This window comes from Accipiter gentilis, chromosome 15, assembly GCF_929443795.1.
Source record: "Accipiter gentilis chromosome 15, bAccGen1.1, whole genome shotgun sequence".
Taxonomy (NCBI): domain Eukaryota; kingdom Metazoa; phylum Chordata; class Aves; order Accipitriformes; family Accipitridae; genus Astur; species Astur gentilis.
Window position 1 is genome coordinate 29,739,643 of NC_064894.1, and position 16,110 is coordinate 29,755,752.

Here is a 16,110-nt window from a genome sequence, read left to right on the forward strand (position 1 = left end):
AAGAAACCTTAAGAATATCTGCTAGACCAATAAGAAAACTGTTTTGCGGAATTGTGATCTCTTAATAGAATCTTACGAATCAGATGTTCCCTTTACAGGTGTAAAGGAAAATATTGTCCCAAGATAGACACACCAGTGTGAGAAAATTAATGTAATGCTTCTTATTTCCACTATGTTTTCAGCCCCAGCCCTGTCTTTGGCTCCACAATTTCCTTGTTTACCAAGGAAGGAAAAGGAAAGAGGTTTGGGGAGAGGTTTCATCTTGATAAGAGAAAGAAATTTTTTACAGTGAGAACAATTAATCACTGGAAAAACCTCCCCAGGAACGCGGTGAGTCCCCATCACTGAAGTTTTTCACAATGCAACCGGACATGGTGCTAGATAATCTCAGCTAGGCTCCCTTTCCCACGAAAGGTTGGATGAGATGATCTTTTGAGGTCCTATGGTTCTATGATGCTATGACTTAGTACTCAGTTACTGTGCTGGGTTGGCACTGACGTAAACACCCCCACCACACACCGGAATATCAGTCAGAGGAGCACATGGTGATTCTGCTCAATGGCGTTTAAGAAAGGGTGGCATTCGTTAGGGGCAGGAGGCCCAGGAGGGGACTTGTGGAAGGGAACATTTTTGGAGCCACCACTGGAGATGCACTCTTGGGAGGAGACACTCCATGCTGGAGGAGATACAGTTCAAAGGCACTGCAGCCACGGGTGACCCACGCTGGGGCAGGGACACCCCCGAGGGACTGGAGCTGTGGGTGACGCGTGCCAGAGTGGAGGGACTCCCGAGGGACTGTGGCCCCTGGAGGAACCCACGCGGGAGTGGAGGAAACAAGTAAGAAGGAAGCAGCAGTGGAGGAAAAGACTAAGAAGCAAGGAGTCGCAAAAAGAAAATATTATGCGCTGACCCCAACCTCCTGCAGCACTCGTTGCTTCACCAAGAAGACTGAGCGTAATGTGGTGGATGAAGTTGAGTCTGGGGAAAGGGGAGGAAATGTGTTTCCCTAAGTGTTTGTCTAGTTATCTTCATGGGAAGTTTTTTCCTCAATACCCAAATCAGTAATTAAAAGTTTATGTTAATAGGCAATACATTATATTAACTGAAATTCCCTGAGTCATTACTGGTTTGCCCATGACACCCACCCATGCCTGAAAATAACAAGGTTTGACCAGGGATTCATGTTCAGAGCCTGCTTTGCACAGCCTTTCACTTTGACCATGATGAAGTTACTCGGTCTCCCTGAGCTGCGTTTTCCCATTTCTAAAATGAACATGTCTTTCAAAAGAGGCATTGTAAATATATTTCATTTTGAGATGCTCAGGTAGGATGGGAAATCATCTGACAATAGACTGGGGGAAGAGCCCCAAGTTTAGGGAAGTTATTTATTTGTTTGTTAAGCAGATCAGAATATTTGCAGAGCCACAATGGCTGGGCTGTGCATGCACTCTGAGGGTCATCTGGCCACCCAGTACCACAATTCTGTCGAATGGTGGATTTTAACCGTCTACGTTTCCAGCCTCATCTATTTTGTGATGGACTTATTCTCTTCACAGCGAGGCACTATGCCTTGGCGGTAAGAGGCAACTAAGCCTTCACAGTCCCGTGCTCCATATGAAAAAGCCCTGTTGGGCTGTCATCTAAAGCAGGCTGAAGTGAAATGTTACTTACTGTGCCTGTAGTTCCAACAGCTCCATATTTTGGAAGAAGGCAATATTTCTTGATATAAAAAAACAATTGAATTGAAGGACTGAAGAAAGACTATAAGTGTGTAGAGATCCTGCAATTCATTCTCCAGCAAGTCTCTTTCAAAGTCATCCTTAATTTGAGACCACAAGTTAGCAAAGAAACAGAAGGATGCTGTTATTTCCCTCACTGGTGTTGCACGTGAATTTACACTCTGTGTGTACGGCCCCAAAAGTCTGGCTCTTTTGAAGACTGCAGGCTCCTCTGACAACAGCATGTGTCCCTCCAGCATATGACACCCAGACACAGTATCTCAAAGAACCACAGTTACGGTTCCCTCTTCTCCCTTTTTTGCCCCCAAATGGAAAATGTTTTGGTTTTATATTTGGTACCTGCCCTTGTTAAACATATAGAAAACACCTGTCCTCAGCTATTCAAGATTTCAGTAATACCTCATGAATATCTCATCTTATGAAGATTTACCAGTTATATAGAAAACTAGAACTCTGTTGGAAAGAGAAATGTACAACCCAAGGCACAGCTTAAGAATATACCAAGAGTAAAGTTTTATTACAAACAGAATTTTAAGATAACTGAGCAGGTAGCAGCTGCAGAGCCAAATATTTCTATGTACTAGGTAAAAAAAGAATGCTATCATTCTTTTAATTTGCCATGTGTTTTTAAAGGCGGGTTATTTTAGTGCCTTTGGACACTTGCAAAAAGCAAATTATAAGAATTTAAAAGTATGGGATAAAAGATAACTGACTGACTTTCATCAGCTAAGTTCCTTTCTCTTTTTTTCTGGCTCTGAGTTTAATCTTCATTTTTTTAGTGAGAGTAACTAAAGTGTTTTTAAGGCAGCTAGTTGTTCATCTATACTTACTAATTTAAAATGACATTCATAAATGAAGCACAGTCTGATCAGTTATATTTCTTGTGGTATTTTTCTGTCAGAAGGTTCGCACCAAAATATTTACAGCAGCTCGGTCCTGTTGCCACTTTGAACAGCCTGTGGGACTGTGAAATATGTTTTCTTTCAGCTGTAAGTGGAAGATGCTGACCCTCTCTAATTGTGTTTTCATTTCTTTTAAAGTAGTTGGGCTTTATAATGTATTTCAGGAAAGGGCACTCAAGAAAGGCAATTACTCAGCTCACTCTTCCAGCATTAGTCAGCTTCTCCCAGTGAAGGGTCATGAAGATTGTGTTCAGCATGAGATCAAGAGATGCCAAGAGGTTTTGTAGCCGAACTTCCAAGAAAACACGGAAAAGGTTATTTGAGACTAACTTGGCTTTCCAAAACCACTGTCACTTTTTCCCCCAAGATGAGAAGTCTGATTCTTTTCTAACAGGAGTGGGTTAAGAAGGCAGTTAAATCCAATTAGATCCCTATCCCTGGTGTCTTTCAACACCAAACTCTTCAATGAAATCAGGCTCATAGTGGTCTTCTATGTATTGAAGAATATCAGACAGAGCATTTCTTTTCCATGGTCAGTAAAAATATATTGGACTTTTCAGTTCAAGTGAAGGTAGCGGGAACCTGCTTCAAAAGAAATGAGGACCTCAAGTACCGGGTTATTAATGTGTGGAGCTCCCTGCCAAAGGATGTCTCTTAGAGGGCTCTAAAATTTGTGGGTCTGTGGAGACCAAATATGTTCATGGAAGACAAATCCACTGAGATGCATGTCCCTGAATTAGAAGTCATTGGAGGCTGGGAAGTGTAAGGGAAGAAGCACATTTTTAAATACATATTGTGCTAAGCCGATCTCTCATATGACCCATTGGGTTCACATATGTTCAGAACATACGAGAGAAAAAAAACTTTTACAACCTTCACGCTACATCCAAGACCCCTGTGCAGGAGGGAGACAGAAAGACCCAGGAACATTCTGTGCTTCCAAGCATTTCTGATATTGGATATTCTAGTGACGGTATAGACATCACCAGTCGTAACCTCCTGGTGTTCCCAAAGCTCACCTGGCAGGCAGTATGTCTCCCCTCATATCAACATTTATCAATTCCAATATAGAACTGGAAAGTATTAAAGGAGCTTGTAGGGAGATAGGTGTGTAGGTGTGTAGTAGGTGGCAAATCATGGAGATAAATTTGTTACTTCAACTCTTGTACAATAACAAGTTGATACTTTGGAGAAAGGAAGCAAGTGTCTTGACTTAAATGTTGCAACAAAGCGCAGTTGAACAGATCAACTGAAAGCTATGTCGGGCAACGCGGACATGGATAATACTGAACTGCAAAGAGTGTTCAAGCTTTGTTAATGGATCTTCTACCTAATTTACAAAACAAGGTAATGTCTTTTCCTTTAACCTATGTGATAAGAGTAGGGAGCCTTAGAAGGAAACACATGCAACTTTCAATAAATTCAACTTTCTTTGAAGTGGGTGAAATTCTCATACTTAATATATTCCCTCTACAGACTTCCTTCATGAGTTTTTGGGATGCTTTAGGCAGAGAGTCACACATTTCCTCTTACTCAAGCACCAGCAGAAAATGGATTTAAAAGTATTGCTTTACTGTTAAGAGGTAAGGTCTAGTGAATGTAATATTGTTCTCTAATGATATAATTGCATAATTTAGCTTAGTGTTATTTTTTATATTGTTTTGTATTGTTCTAGTACCTTTTGACCCATAGAGCCAGTACCCCACTGCATGAAACTGCAGACTAAACTGAAGTCCCTGTCTATAAAACGTACAAAACAAGTAACATCTTCTCACTGTTGTGTGCTGCAGTAACACTGACATTTCCTTTGTAGTTTTAAATTGCAAGATTGCCCTAAACATTAAGTATACCTAGAATAAGAGATAAAAATCAAAAGAACTGACTAAAAGCTAAGGAAAAAACCTCTGAAATAATACTGAGCGTATTCTGTTTTAATTTCCAATATTTCACTCAAAAATTGGAACCCCTAATATGCCAAGAATTGAGCATTTAGCATAGAGCATTTAGCAAAGAACTCAAGGACTTCTGAATGGAAGGACATAAATTGTAATGTCTGGTCTGAACACATGACTGTGGTTTTCCAACCTTTTACTGAAACAAAAGAAACAGCATGTCCTTGGCCTTTCCATCCATGGTGGACGACTAAAAAGTTTTAACCTGCCCGTTGCTGGGTGATCTAACTTCTTATCACAACTAGAATGTGCTCACAGAGGTCTGCCATTTTTCTTACAAAAATGCGTGTACACATATGCTGCAGTTTATCCTACTAAACAATCATTTAGCCTGAAGGACCAACAATTTCCTCTGGTATTTCACAGTTCTTAGGCTGTTTGCACAGTGAATGTGAATTATTCAGCACAATTTTTCCTGATTATTTTGCACGGAAATTTAGTAAGAGTTTAGGATACTCCGCATCATGCAGAATCCTGCCTTAATCTCTACCTGGAAAATACACGTAGTTACTCCCTACAAGCACAGAGGGATCCACTGAAAACTCTACCTGGAAAATGCATGTAGTTACTCCCTGCAAGCACAGAGAGATCCACTGAAGTCTGACACTAGGTGGAATGGTGTCACTTTTGTGTTGGAGGACAAAAACCAGTCAGTGTAATGCCATAAACATAACAAATTTATTTGATGCCTTTTACTGTTGTATTGTGAAAATGGCATAATCTGAAGTGTACAGTAACACATAAGTATTTCAAAAACTGAATAACTTGGCTTTTGTTTTATTCCGTCTGTCCTCTTAAAAAAACAAAACCCAACTGTCTTTAATTTCAGCATGATGGGAGAGACAATGACCTTTCTCAGGCAACAACTAAGCTGCTACAGCTTGATCGAGACTTTCCAGGACAGAAAACAAAGTCTGAATTATGTCAATCTCCTCAGACAGAAAAGTGGAACAAAATCTCTCACAAGGCAAATTCAGTGAGGAATCTCACCAAATCAGTGATGTGTGTGGAACAATATGAAAATGGGTCCTGCTGTACTGTAGGTAGAAAATGAATCAGCTATTTACAATTAAATGACATCATTTCAATGGGATATTATTTTTCTAATCAGGTTAACCTTTAAAATGCTGATTTCCTAACTGTATGTTACAGGAGAATATTAACTTGTAAATGACTGATTTCTTTGCCTGTGTAACATGCCATAAGTTGAACATGTTACTATGGATCTTACAAAGATTATAGGTTTGTTTCCCTGAAGATATGTATGGATCTCTTCAACGTAGTAGAACTAGTTTTGTTGTTTGCCAGTCCTTGTAGGTAAAACCCTGCTTGGATTTTCTTTACAAAAGAGTGCATTTCTGGTGTGGAGAAGTAATATATATGAATGTAAAGAACAAATTAAATACAGCATCTAAAAATTTGGTAAAATTTTCTATTGTTCAGTAATTTGAACAGCATATGCCTCTGTAAGATTTTTAATTATGCTTCTACATCAACAGCGTTGTTAATATTGTTATCACCCTGTAAGTAAATTGGGTGCTCAGTTTTCATTACGCTTCATAGAAACTGCTCAGGCTGCTATAAAAACCTCTGCATATATTTGCAGAAAAGTACATGTTCTAATTATACTGATAGATTCACACGTTGAGAGAAATTTCTCAGCTGTTTCATGCATTTGTGGCTGGACTTGGCTTTGGGTTTTTTCATGTAGAAGTTGATAGCATTTCAGAGCTCAAAACTTGTCATGGTAGGATGTCTCTTTATTTGAAATGATATGAGTACAGGAATTCATTCTTCTGACAACCTCTGTTCTGCTTTTGTAAGTGGTAAATTCCAGCCCAAGGAGATGTCAAGTCACAATGAAGAGAGGTTTGCCTGGAAAAAATGATGATAATTCATGTTTTACAGTAATTCAAATTCAAAACCACCAGCGTGTGCATATTAAAGCAAAGCATCATTAGACATATACAAATTAAAGATGCCTTAGCGTTAATTTTCCAATCTGTTAGAAAAGGAAAGTTGAGAAATAAGTAAATTTGACGTTTTGCTATGTTCTACACTGTTTTAAGGAAAAGAATTTATTTTCTACCTAGAAACATTCTTTTTCCTTTAACCTCACTGCATAATCATTTTATTTGGGATTTGATCTATTCAACTAAAGTATTACCTGTTTGTATAACTTCACAAACAACTGCCCATTACTTCCTTCAGCTGCCTTTACTTTCTTGCTTTGTTATTTTTACTACTGCAGGCCTCGAGAAGCTATGTGTCCTCGGTGTGTCCTGGAAGGGCATTCGGTAGTATCATATACACAAATTAGATACGGTGTCTGGCAGACGAATGCACGGACCATCAGCCACGGTGAATGCAGCATTGCTAAAACAAGTATCCTGGACCCTTCCACAAGTGAAGTTAACACGGACAGGTAATGAAGTGTGGAAGTTATGCTGGCCTGAGCAAAACCTAAAGTAAATCTGCACCGCGCTGTGAACGATGATTTGTCAGCCCAGCTTCCAGTGAATAGTAGAATACAGACCTATGTACTGGGAGAAAGTTCATTTCCACCTAAACTGCAGAATATACACGAAGGCACAGGCACTGTCGGTGTTGTTTTGAAGGTACTCCCATGCTCCTACCACAGGAGGTGCTACCTGAGACCCACAGGTACTCAAGTAAGCCAAATTCTTGTTCGCTGCTGGCACCAGATGACTTCACTGTGCTGCTGTTACACACACCAGGTACTCCTGCTTGCTCGTGGCCGCCGGTGCCCGGGGGTCCTCGCCTCCCGTGGGGAGAAGCCCCTGAGGCCTTCCCTCGTGGCGGGGGGCAGCCGTGGCCTGGGACGTGGTGCAGGGAAGATGGCAAAGAAGAGTGGTGCAGCTGAGGAAAACGGGGTGCCGGCCAGGGCCAGCTCCAGAGCTGAGGGGTCGGCCCAGGGAAGGGGTCAGAGGCTGTGGGAGAGGATCGTCGACGCGAGGTTTGTCCTTGGGACACCTGCGGGGAGGTCACGCTTCCGACCTTTGCTCCTTTTGACCCTTAAGCGGGAAGCTTTGCTGGTACTCTTGCCTCCGAGTCCAATATTTTAGGTTAGATTTTGACACTATAAGGACCAGGAGACCGCGCAGCCAGCCAGCCAGCAGGCAGGGGAAGGGCGCTAACCCCGCGGGGCCCGCAGCCGCTACGAGGAGGGTGCTCAGGCCTGCCGCGGGAGGCCCGTCTCCCCGAGGCTGAAAGCGGAGCCGGTCGAGCCGCTCTCTGCCCTCTCGCAGGGCTCCTCTTCGCCGTCGTCGTCCCCGCTGGGTCCCCGCCGCCCCTCACCAGCGCCGGCCCCGCCGCTGAGGCGAGGGCGGCCCCAGGTGAGCGGCGCTGCCCGCGCCTGGCCGGCAGGTGGCGCCGTCGTTCCCCGCCCGCCTGCCGCGGCGCGGCGCGGGGGAAGGGAGCGGCAGCGGCAGCCTGAGCCTGGCGCCGGCGGTCCGCGCCGCCAGAGCCCCGGGTCTGCTGCCGGGCGGCAGAGTCCCCCCTCAGCCCCGCGCCATGGAGCCGCAGGCACAGGGTGAGTCTCGTCCCGTCCGTCGCCAAGGGGTTGCCGCTTCCCCGCCTCGGGAAGGGCCGAGCCCGCGCGGTGGACGGTGCCCCGCGGGTGGAGGAGAGAGCCTGAGGGAGAGCCGCGGACCCGGCGAACCGCCCGCTCCCCCTCTGGCGAGGGGGGGGCGCGGGTTGAGGTACCCCGCTGGCGGTCGCGGCCACGGGCTCCACCGGGGATCGCGGCGCGGGCCGGCCCGGCCCGCGGAGCGTCCTCGCCGTGCGCGCCCCGTCCTCCATCCCGACCCGGGCTGCCTTCGTCTCTCCTTGTTTTACCACACGGTTGGGACGGTGACGTCCGTTTTCTCCTTCTGCTGGTTCTAAGCGTTTCCCGGTCAGGTAGCTGGAGGACAGCTTGGCGTGAAGTTTAGTCTCGGGGAGGGTCCGGACGGGAGGGGGTGGTGGGCTGTTGGAAGTGGGTTTTCCGTGGAGCGTCCTGCCCGGCGGAGCCGCGGCCGGCCGTCCCCTCAGGTTCCCGCCTCTGGCTCCCGGCGGGGCGGGCGGGACGGACGGTGCCGGTGCCCGCCGAAGTGGACGCCCCGGTGCCCGCCGAAATGGACGCCCCGGTGCCCCCCGAAATGGACGCCCTCCTCTGGGGGTGCCTGGGGAGCCCACCGCCGGGCTTGCAGCAGAGCCTTCCCCCGAGGCCAGCTTCAGGGTCGGGTGCGCTAAAGCCTTCCCGCAGCTCTGCGAGCCCGGCTCTCGGTGATTTAAGGCGAACGTTTTCTGTTGCAGCAGTTACGATTAAGCTAGCTGTTCGTATCTCCCCCTGGGTAAAGTTAATTAGCCTCCAGAGGACAGCGGAAACTTCTCGTGCAAGGTTGAGGTGATGTTTCAGTCAGCCTCGGGTATTTAGCGTACGCGGATCTTGCTCACCTTTACGGTCTCGCTTCTCTTTTCTGAAGGACCTTATGACTTCGCCACACTTGTCCTTAAGCCAGCAGTACTAAGCAGGTGGTACAGATATTTCTGCGAAAGCAGAATGTTTAGAAACCATTTTATGTCATCTGTAATGTAGGGAGATGAAGTAAGGGGGAGACATATGCTTGTTGAAATTAACTGGCAAAACAGCCTTCCGGAATAGTTAAAAACTGTCTTAAACAAATACACATAAAAGAGGGGAATGTTGATTGCAAATACGGTTGTACGTAAAGGAGTACACTGGGAGACTTGCGCTCGTGAGGCTTGTGAAGGAGAAAGCCTTTCTGGCGAAAGCGTGGTGGTGTGTGCTGTCCATTAGACACACGGCTGAAGCTGATGGGCAAAATAGATCTGTGGCTCCCTTCCTGGGGTTTTTAAAAGTGAATATTAAGATCATAGCGCAAGACTGTTACTTAACTAATTTTCCCAATACATCTGTACAAATACTACTGTGGGAGCTCCTGCTTTTTAAACTTTAAATATGGTGAAGGATCTGATCATTTATTGTTTTGTAGAACTGATGGAAAACAGTATCTGATTCTAATTAGCCAGATAGTGGCATATGTGCATGTGAGGTTTTTTTACCTTCCCTGACTAGTAAGATGAGTAAATATGTTCTTAGTACATGTTAAAAATTCAAGCCAATAAATGTGTTTTGCTAATGTATGTTTTGGTCAGCAACTCTGTTACTGGCACAGGTCTTTAATAAATTCTTCTTCTGGATGAATATCTATTGGCTAGTAAGAGAATATAAAAACATTTTGTATTGCTTAGTTTTATCTAGTTAGGGATTTTTAGCCCTTCATTTTTCTGCATGCAATGCAGGAGCTCAGGAGCTTTTTCTTTTTTTGTTTTTTTTTTTTTTTGTTTTTTTTTTTTCTTTTGTAAACTTGTTGACAGACAAATATGGGACTTTTCAAGGCTATACTCAATTCTTAAGTCACTTTTTTCTTCTATTTCTCACCTGTGTGCTTTATTTCTACAGTTTCTTAGAACAGTCTCACGTAACTTTAAAAAAAAAATCTATCTTTGTTACAGTAGTAGTACAATCTAAGACTTTTGTGGTAGGTATTTGCATGCCAGCAAACCTTTATTCCAAAATGTCCCTTTCTCTTTCTAGACTTAATTCAGTGTATGCTACTGCAGTTCTGGAGCCTTGCTGGCAAAAAGAATTTAACCTGTATGTGTCTAATGCAGTTGAATTCAGTGAAGTACATCTAAGCACTGGCCTTCAATCCTACTCTGCAATTTGCAGAGCATAGTTATAGGAGGTTAGTAACAAAACAGTAGCAATTTACTTGGAAAAAACCCCACCACTTCAAGTATCTGCTTAAGCAGCAGGAGAAATGGGTACACATTTTAATGAGTTTATGAATTGCTTCTAAGGAACCTCTAGATGCCCACAGAGAAATGAATCCCGAACGGTTTAGTTGCAGTGTGCTCTGCTGGGGGTTTGCATTCCAATTGAAAAGACAAGTAAAAGCTATAAATTTGAAAGCACTGTCAAATTTCTCATATTTAACACTTTAAAGATTTTCTTCAAAAAGACTTTTCTACATAATCGCGTGGTTTGTGCCATTTTATATTGTCCTGAAGGGAGGCTCTGCCTGAGTAAATCAATTTCATGTTCAAGAAATAGACACATGAAAGTATGAAATGTAGATTTCTTCAGAGCAGGAAAATAATATTTGTCAGCATTTTTACACAGCAGCATGAATCAACCTTATAAATCTTAATGCAACTGTGGACAAAAAAAAAAAAAGTGTTATTACGTGTAACCGTGTCAAGGTACCGCACAGAGGTCACAGCTAAGATCGGGAGTTTCTGTGTCGTTCAAGGGACGATGTAACATTTGTCCATGCCCCAAAGACTGTGAAAGTTAAATGCTCTGATATTTATCTTAAAGCAGTAGAGAGAGTTCATGGACTGAAATGGAATTAGTGTTATACTTAAGTATATTGAATGCCTTGCAGCATTCACGCTAACTAGATGGGACAGTCTACCAGACAGAGAGTAATTAATGTTAAAATTATTTCCTAAAGAAATAACAGTATGTTCCCTGTAAACAAATTCATGTGTGTAATGAAAATCATAAATTGTACTTTACATAAATTGTATCTTTAAGCCTCTGGGTGCTTTTATCTTTGATCACTTTTTCCTCATAGTGGTCCCAGAGCTAGCTGATCCTGGCAACACAAGTGCTAAAAATTCCCTAAGGGCATATTTGTTTTCCTTCCTATGGCTGTCAGTTATTTTTAAAGTGAAAAGTTTGGAAGTCTGAAGAACAATGTTTCTCCCTGAAAGACAGGAAAATTAGAACTGTGTATTTGCCTCTCATGATACTCATTCTATTCCAGGTCCAGATTAACTAACTATCCTGCGTAGCCCTGCTTTCTGGTTTAAAACTGTTTATGTCCTCTAAGAATGACAGTACTACGGATGTCTTCATCTGTCTCTCACCTGAGAATCCCATGTGACTTTTAACACTGGAGCTTTGGTTTTAATATGTCTCTCTCCTTTTGCAATTAATCCTCCCTTTTTTCTTCTATCCAGCTATAATTGTACCTCCTTCTTTCTCTGTCATATCCTGTCTTGATTCTTACCCTGATAAATCTTTGCCGTGTTCTTTGGTTCTGCTCTTTGCCCTTTTACTTACTCAGGTAGCTCGACCAGCTTCTTGTACTTCTAGCCTCTGAAAGGGTTTTTGAGGCATCTCCCTGTCCTAGCAATTTGAAAGGGTTTTTGAGGCATCTCCCTGTCCTAGCAATTCTTCTTATGGCCATTCCTGACAGATGTTCTGCATCCTCTGCTAGTTGTGCGCTGTAGCCATAATAGCTTGCTGTGGCTATGCATCCACCTGTAAAGTACGGTATGAGAGCTGTAGTTAGTTCAGATGTTGGGCGACTCCTCCTCGAGGGCTGTGTCTCGCAGGCCTGCAGCACTGCTCTGCTTTACTGTGTGCGGCTGACGTGCTCCATCAGTGATCCTCAGGCCAGTCGCGTCTGCCATGTGAGGTTACAGAGCAGAGAGGCAGCACCTGGGCACGTGCCATTTGGCTGGAGCTTATGATCAGAGGAAAATCATTAGAAGTCACAGCATTAGCCCAGCGGCCCTCTCCCTGCCCCAGTGGCATCCGTCATCTCACAGTCAGATGAGATCGTCTGAGGTCTCCCATGGTGGGAGGCAGTGGTGAGGAGGTCTTGTGTTACCTGTAATACAGTGTACAAGACTCGCCAAAACAGGGCATTGGTAGCTTGGTCAGCATTCTCGCTCCCTCTTTCTCCTCAGTAGCTACTTATGTGGTTACTAACACAGGTATGAATCTGGATAGAGGGTCATTCTTACAGTGGAAGGTGGGGATAAAGACTATACAGAGATGTTGCTTCACTGCACCAGCAGGGCTGTGGCATCACACCAAAGCACAGTCTTGCTGGAGAGGACAGCATCTTCCCCAGCCTCGTGTTTGGGGTTGGTGGCTTTACCAAGGAGTACTGACTGTTTTGTTCTGTGTTCACCTTTCCTCTAAGGGCAGAGCAAAACTAGTAGCTTGGGACTGACTTAGTGAAACTGGTCTATGAGAAGAAAATCCCTCTACTCAGGTAAGCACATCAGCACACAGGTTGGTCAGTGTTGATACACATGATAAAATGGGAAGGATGAGGCAAGGGGAACCTTAGTTTTCTTGTCCAGCAGCAGCTGCTAGTTACTTCCATTGTGAGAAGTGCATTTACATTCCCCACGTATCTTTGCAAGGAAAGTGCCTGGCTATACATGCTTCTGAGGCTTCAAGATTCACTCTAGTTAACCCTGGGGTTGTGCTGTCTCCTTACGGCCCTCTGGAGCTCACCATTGCCCTGCTACGGAAAGTAGGAGATTGGACTTCGCAAAGGGTCAGGAGAATATTGGGGTACTTGAACCAGCCAGCGATAACCTGCATATTTGACTGCATGATGGAAGTCTCAGCTGCTGTAATAATAAGATCACATGAAGATGAGGTCAAGTGAAAATGGTAGGGTTGTAATTTATAATAGGATTCTTAAATATTTAACAAGGGTGCACAGAGCTGGAGATAATTGCTCTTTCATCCTTTTTAGACTAAAAGGAGGGAAAATATATGCATGGAAGGAGTTATTTGGTATATTGGATTTTAAGCAAATAAATGTCTGAACTCTAATGCAGTGCTTCTGTTTCACCCTTTTGAACCTGTACTGTTTCCAGCTTTATGACAGGATGTCACAGGATGAAATTCAGTTTGCTGAGGCTGAGAAAATTTGAGTGGTTTCATGCTACACATGAGAACCGAGAATAAAATACAGTGGGATTTGGAAAAGAAATATAAAAGAGGAAATCCTCTAAAATCTAGGGCCAGTCTTATGAGGCATTGTAACTTTGCCAGTTTTACAACCATCAAGATAGAAAAAGGCAGAACATGCAAACCCACTTACATCAAACCCTAAAATGTGTTTAAATTCTTGCTCTATTTTTTCTCCTGTGTTTTCTTATGTTCACAGGCCTTCAGGTATGAGTCCTACTGTGAAGCAGCACAAGTATAGTCCGAGTCTGCTCTCTGTTAGTGTTCTCCAGGGTGCTAGTGGAAAGGCAAGTCTGCTGATGCTGTTCTGATGTGCCTCACTGACTTGTGCAGTACAGTACAGAAACACATGGAACTTCTGAGGTGCTTTGCTTAGGCCATGTGCTGCTTGAAGGCCAAGGATGTAGCACAAGCTTGGCAGAAGATTGCAGAGGGGTTGAAGTATGTTCTATGCTGTGGTATTTAGAAATTTAGGTATTGTTTAGTAGCTTGTTTTAGCGTAATCCTGGAATTGGGGTTTAGAAAGACGGTGGTCAGCCTTTGTTTCAGAAAGTGTTTCAAGGGTAAAGTTAGATCTTTCTTATAATCAGAAAATACCTCTTGGGGTAATACATAAGTATGAGATCTGGGCAGGCTGGTTTTATCTGGTTTTATTTGTATCTCAGTTGCAATGCCAAATTTTAGAAATGTAGTCTGCTGCGTTCATATTGTTGCTCTCCAAACTGGGCATTTTGGCTGCTGCATTCTCTAAACCTGTCATGTACGAGAAATGGTGAGAGGGGACTGACAAATCTGGATTCTCATATCAGATGTCACACTGACCTTCTCCAAAACCTTGTGTGTATTAGTCGATTTGTTTGATTCTCTAGGACAGAGGTAATGCTGCTTAGCCACCTTTGAGATCCATGGATCAAAATCATATTATAATAGCTGACTAGGCCATCATCATTACACTTATGCATTCGTGGCAGGGTTAAGTGTTGCAGGTGGATAACTGTAAAAGACTCAGTCATCTAGCAAGTGTTTGTATTGCACTTTAGCACTAAATCTCCTTTTCTTTCTCTTGTGCTGTCTCTCATTCCTTCTCTCTTTTACTTTGTAAAAAGAAGTATAATGTCAGCAGTGAGGATCTTTCTGCAAATGTTCTTATCTGAAAGTGTAAAACAAATGCAAGAACGCGACGTGCGTGAAGTGATGCTGCCTCAGGTACCATCTTATCGTGATGATAAAGGTGTTATATGGAGTCTTCTGTTTTCCCTTTTCTGCTTGGCACATTTTACCTTTTCTGTGCTTGTAGGACTTAAACTCTCTAGATAATGAAAAGGGCTTCTAAAAGGCTGTTCTTGCTAATTACTTCTGTGCAACATTTCTTGAACTTTTTGATTCTTTTTCACATTTTCACTTATTCCAATATTGTGTTTATATTAGTGGCACGGGGTTAATGGCACAGTAAAGTGAAGGATCCACTATTGGATCCCCAAGCAGACAAAAAAGTTCCCACTGCAAATAGTAGCGTAAAATAGTAGGAGTTTTGGTATTCTCTCCACACTCTGTCACAAAGTTTTCTTGTGTAGGGCTGGTTGCTGAAAGCCATCTCATTTTCATAGCTGAAAGCCAGGGCTTTTACAACAACCAAATAAGAATAATACAGCAGTAAAATTTATAAAGACAGGTTTACAGAAATAAGGAAAAAGTCATGGTTACATGTGTGTATCCTGTGGCCGGATACAATAGCTTCTCCCATTTAGTCTGTTGTCCACCTAACAGGCTTTCATATGCTTAGGAACGATGTAGTCAGGGAGCCAGTTCTTGGTCAATTTTTATATCTTTTCATTTCTAGTCACTGAAGGACAATCCAGGGAGTTTGGAGAAGCTGGTAGATCCCTCAAAATGCAAACTCAAGATTAGTGTTTAGTGTAACACAGGAACTAGGGCTCTAGTGGTGCTTTTGGCAGAGAGAGATACAAAATTACACTCTGAAAACATCTTTGATACTCATGCAAGCATGAAGTGCCTATAGATAAATTGTTGGTTTTCCCAGTAAAAAGTGTTTGTACAAAATATTTTTGTAGCAGGCAGTGCAGTTCATTTTCATGTACTTTCTTGCTGAAAGGACTACTTTTGTTTGTCGGTCAGTGAAGTTGTTATTTGCTTTCTCAAGCCCCAAGGGACCAGATCCTGCCCAAACTATTTCTTCCTCTTTTGAGAACCATTCTTTCTGGTTTTTTTCTTTCCATTTGTACAGTCTGATTTCTGACTGGGTTTTGCTTTAATTTGTGAAATACCCTTCCTCTTTAGCCATCCAAATATATAAGTTGTCTTTCTTTAGTACCTGTGCCACACTTTAAAGTTGTATTTAATAATTGCCTAATAATTAAAGTTACTAATTTATAAATTGTAAATAAAGTATGGAAAGCATGATTAAAAACTATATGTGGTATGGATTTAAAAGGCTGTATGATTTATATTCTGTAAATATTTATAAATGGTGGCTGAAGGGAGCTGATGCTTTCAATGTTTGCCTCTTCAGTAAACAGGTTTTTCTGTGTTCATCTGCTTGTTCGGGTGTTCTCTTTTCACCAGTTTCCTCACCAAGAAATTGCCTCGCCACCTGGGTGGAGCTAAGGTGGTGCAGGTTTGTGGTTACAAAAAGGTTGCTCATAATAATCTTAAAATTTTAAAATACTTGTGCAGAATTTCCT

General features: G+C 43.0%; 1 protein-coding gene across 4 annotated transcripts in view; it reads left to right on the plus strand.

Moving 5' to 3' along the window:
• Positions 1-8,019: 8,019 nt before the first annotated feature.
• Positions 8,020-16,110, plus strand: part of TPD52L1 (TPD52 like 1) — a 61,483-nt gene continuing 53,392 nt past the window's right edge. For 3 of the 4 annotated variants that reach the window (XM_049818044.1, XM_049818045.1, XM_049818047.1), the window contains exon 1: positions 8,020-8,146. In XM_049818044.1, coding sequence (XP_049674001.1) covers positions 8,128-8,146 — 19 coding nt within the window. In that variant the 5' untranslated portion in view covers positions 8,020-8,127. Of the gene's footprint in view, positions 8,147-8,366; positions 8,541-16,110 lie in introns of those variants that run through there. The other variant, XM_049818049.1, reaches the window with a different exon arrangement.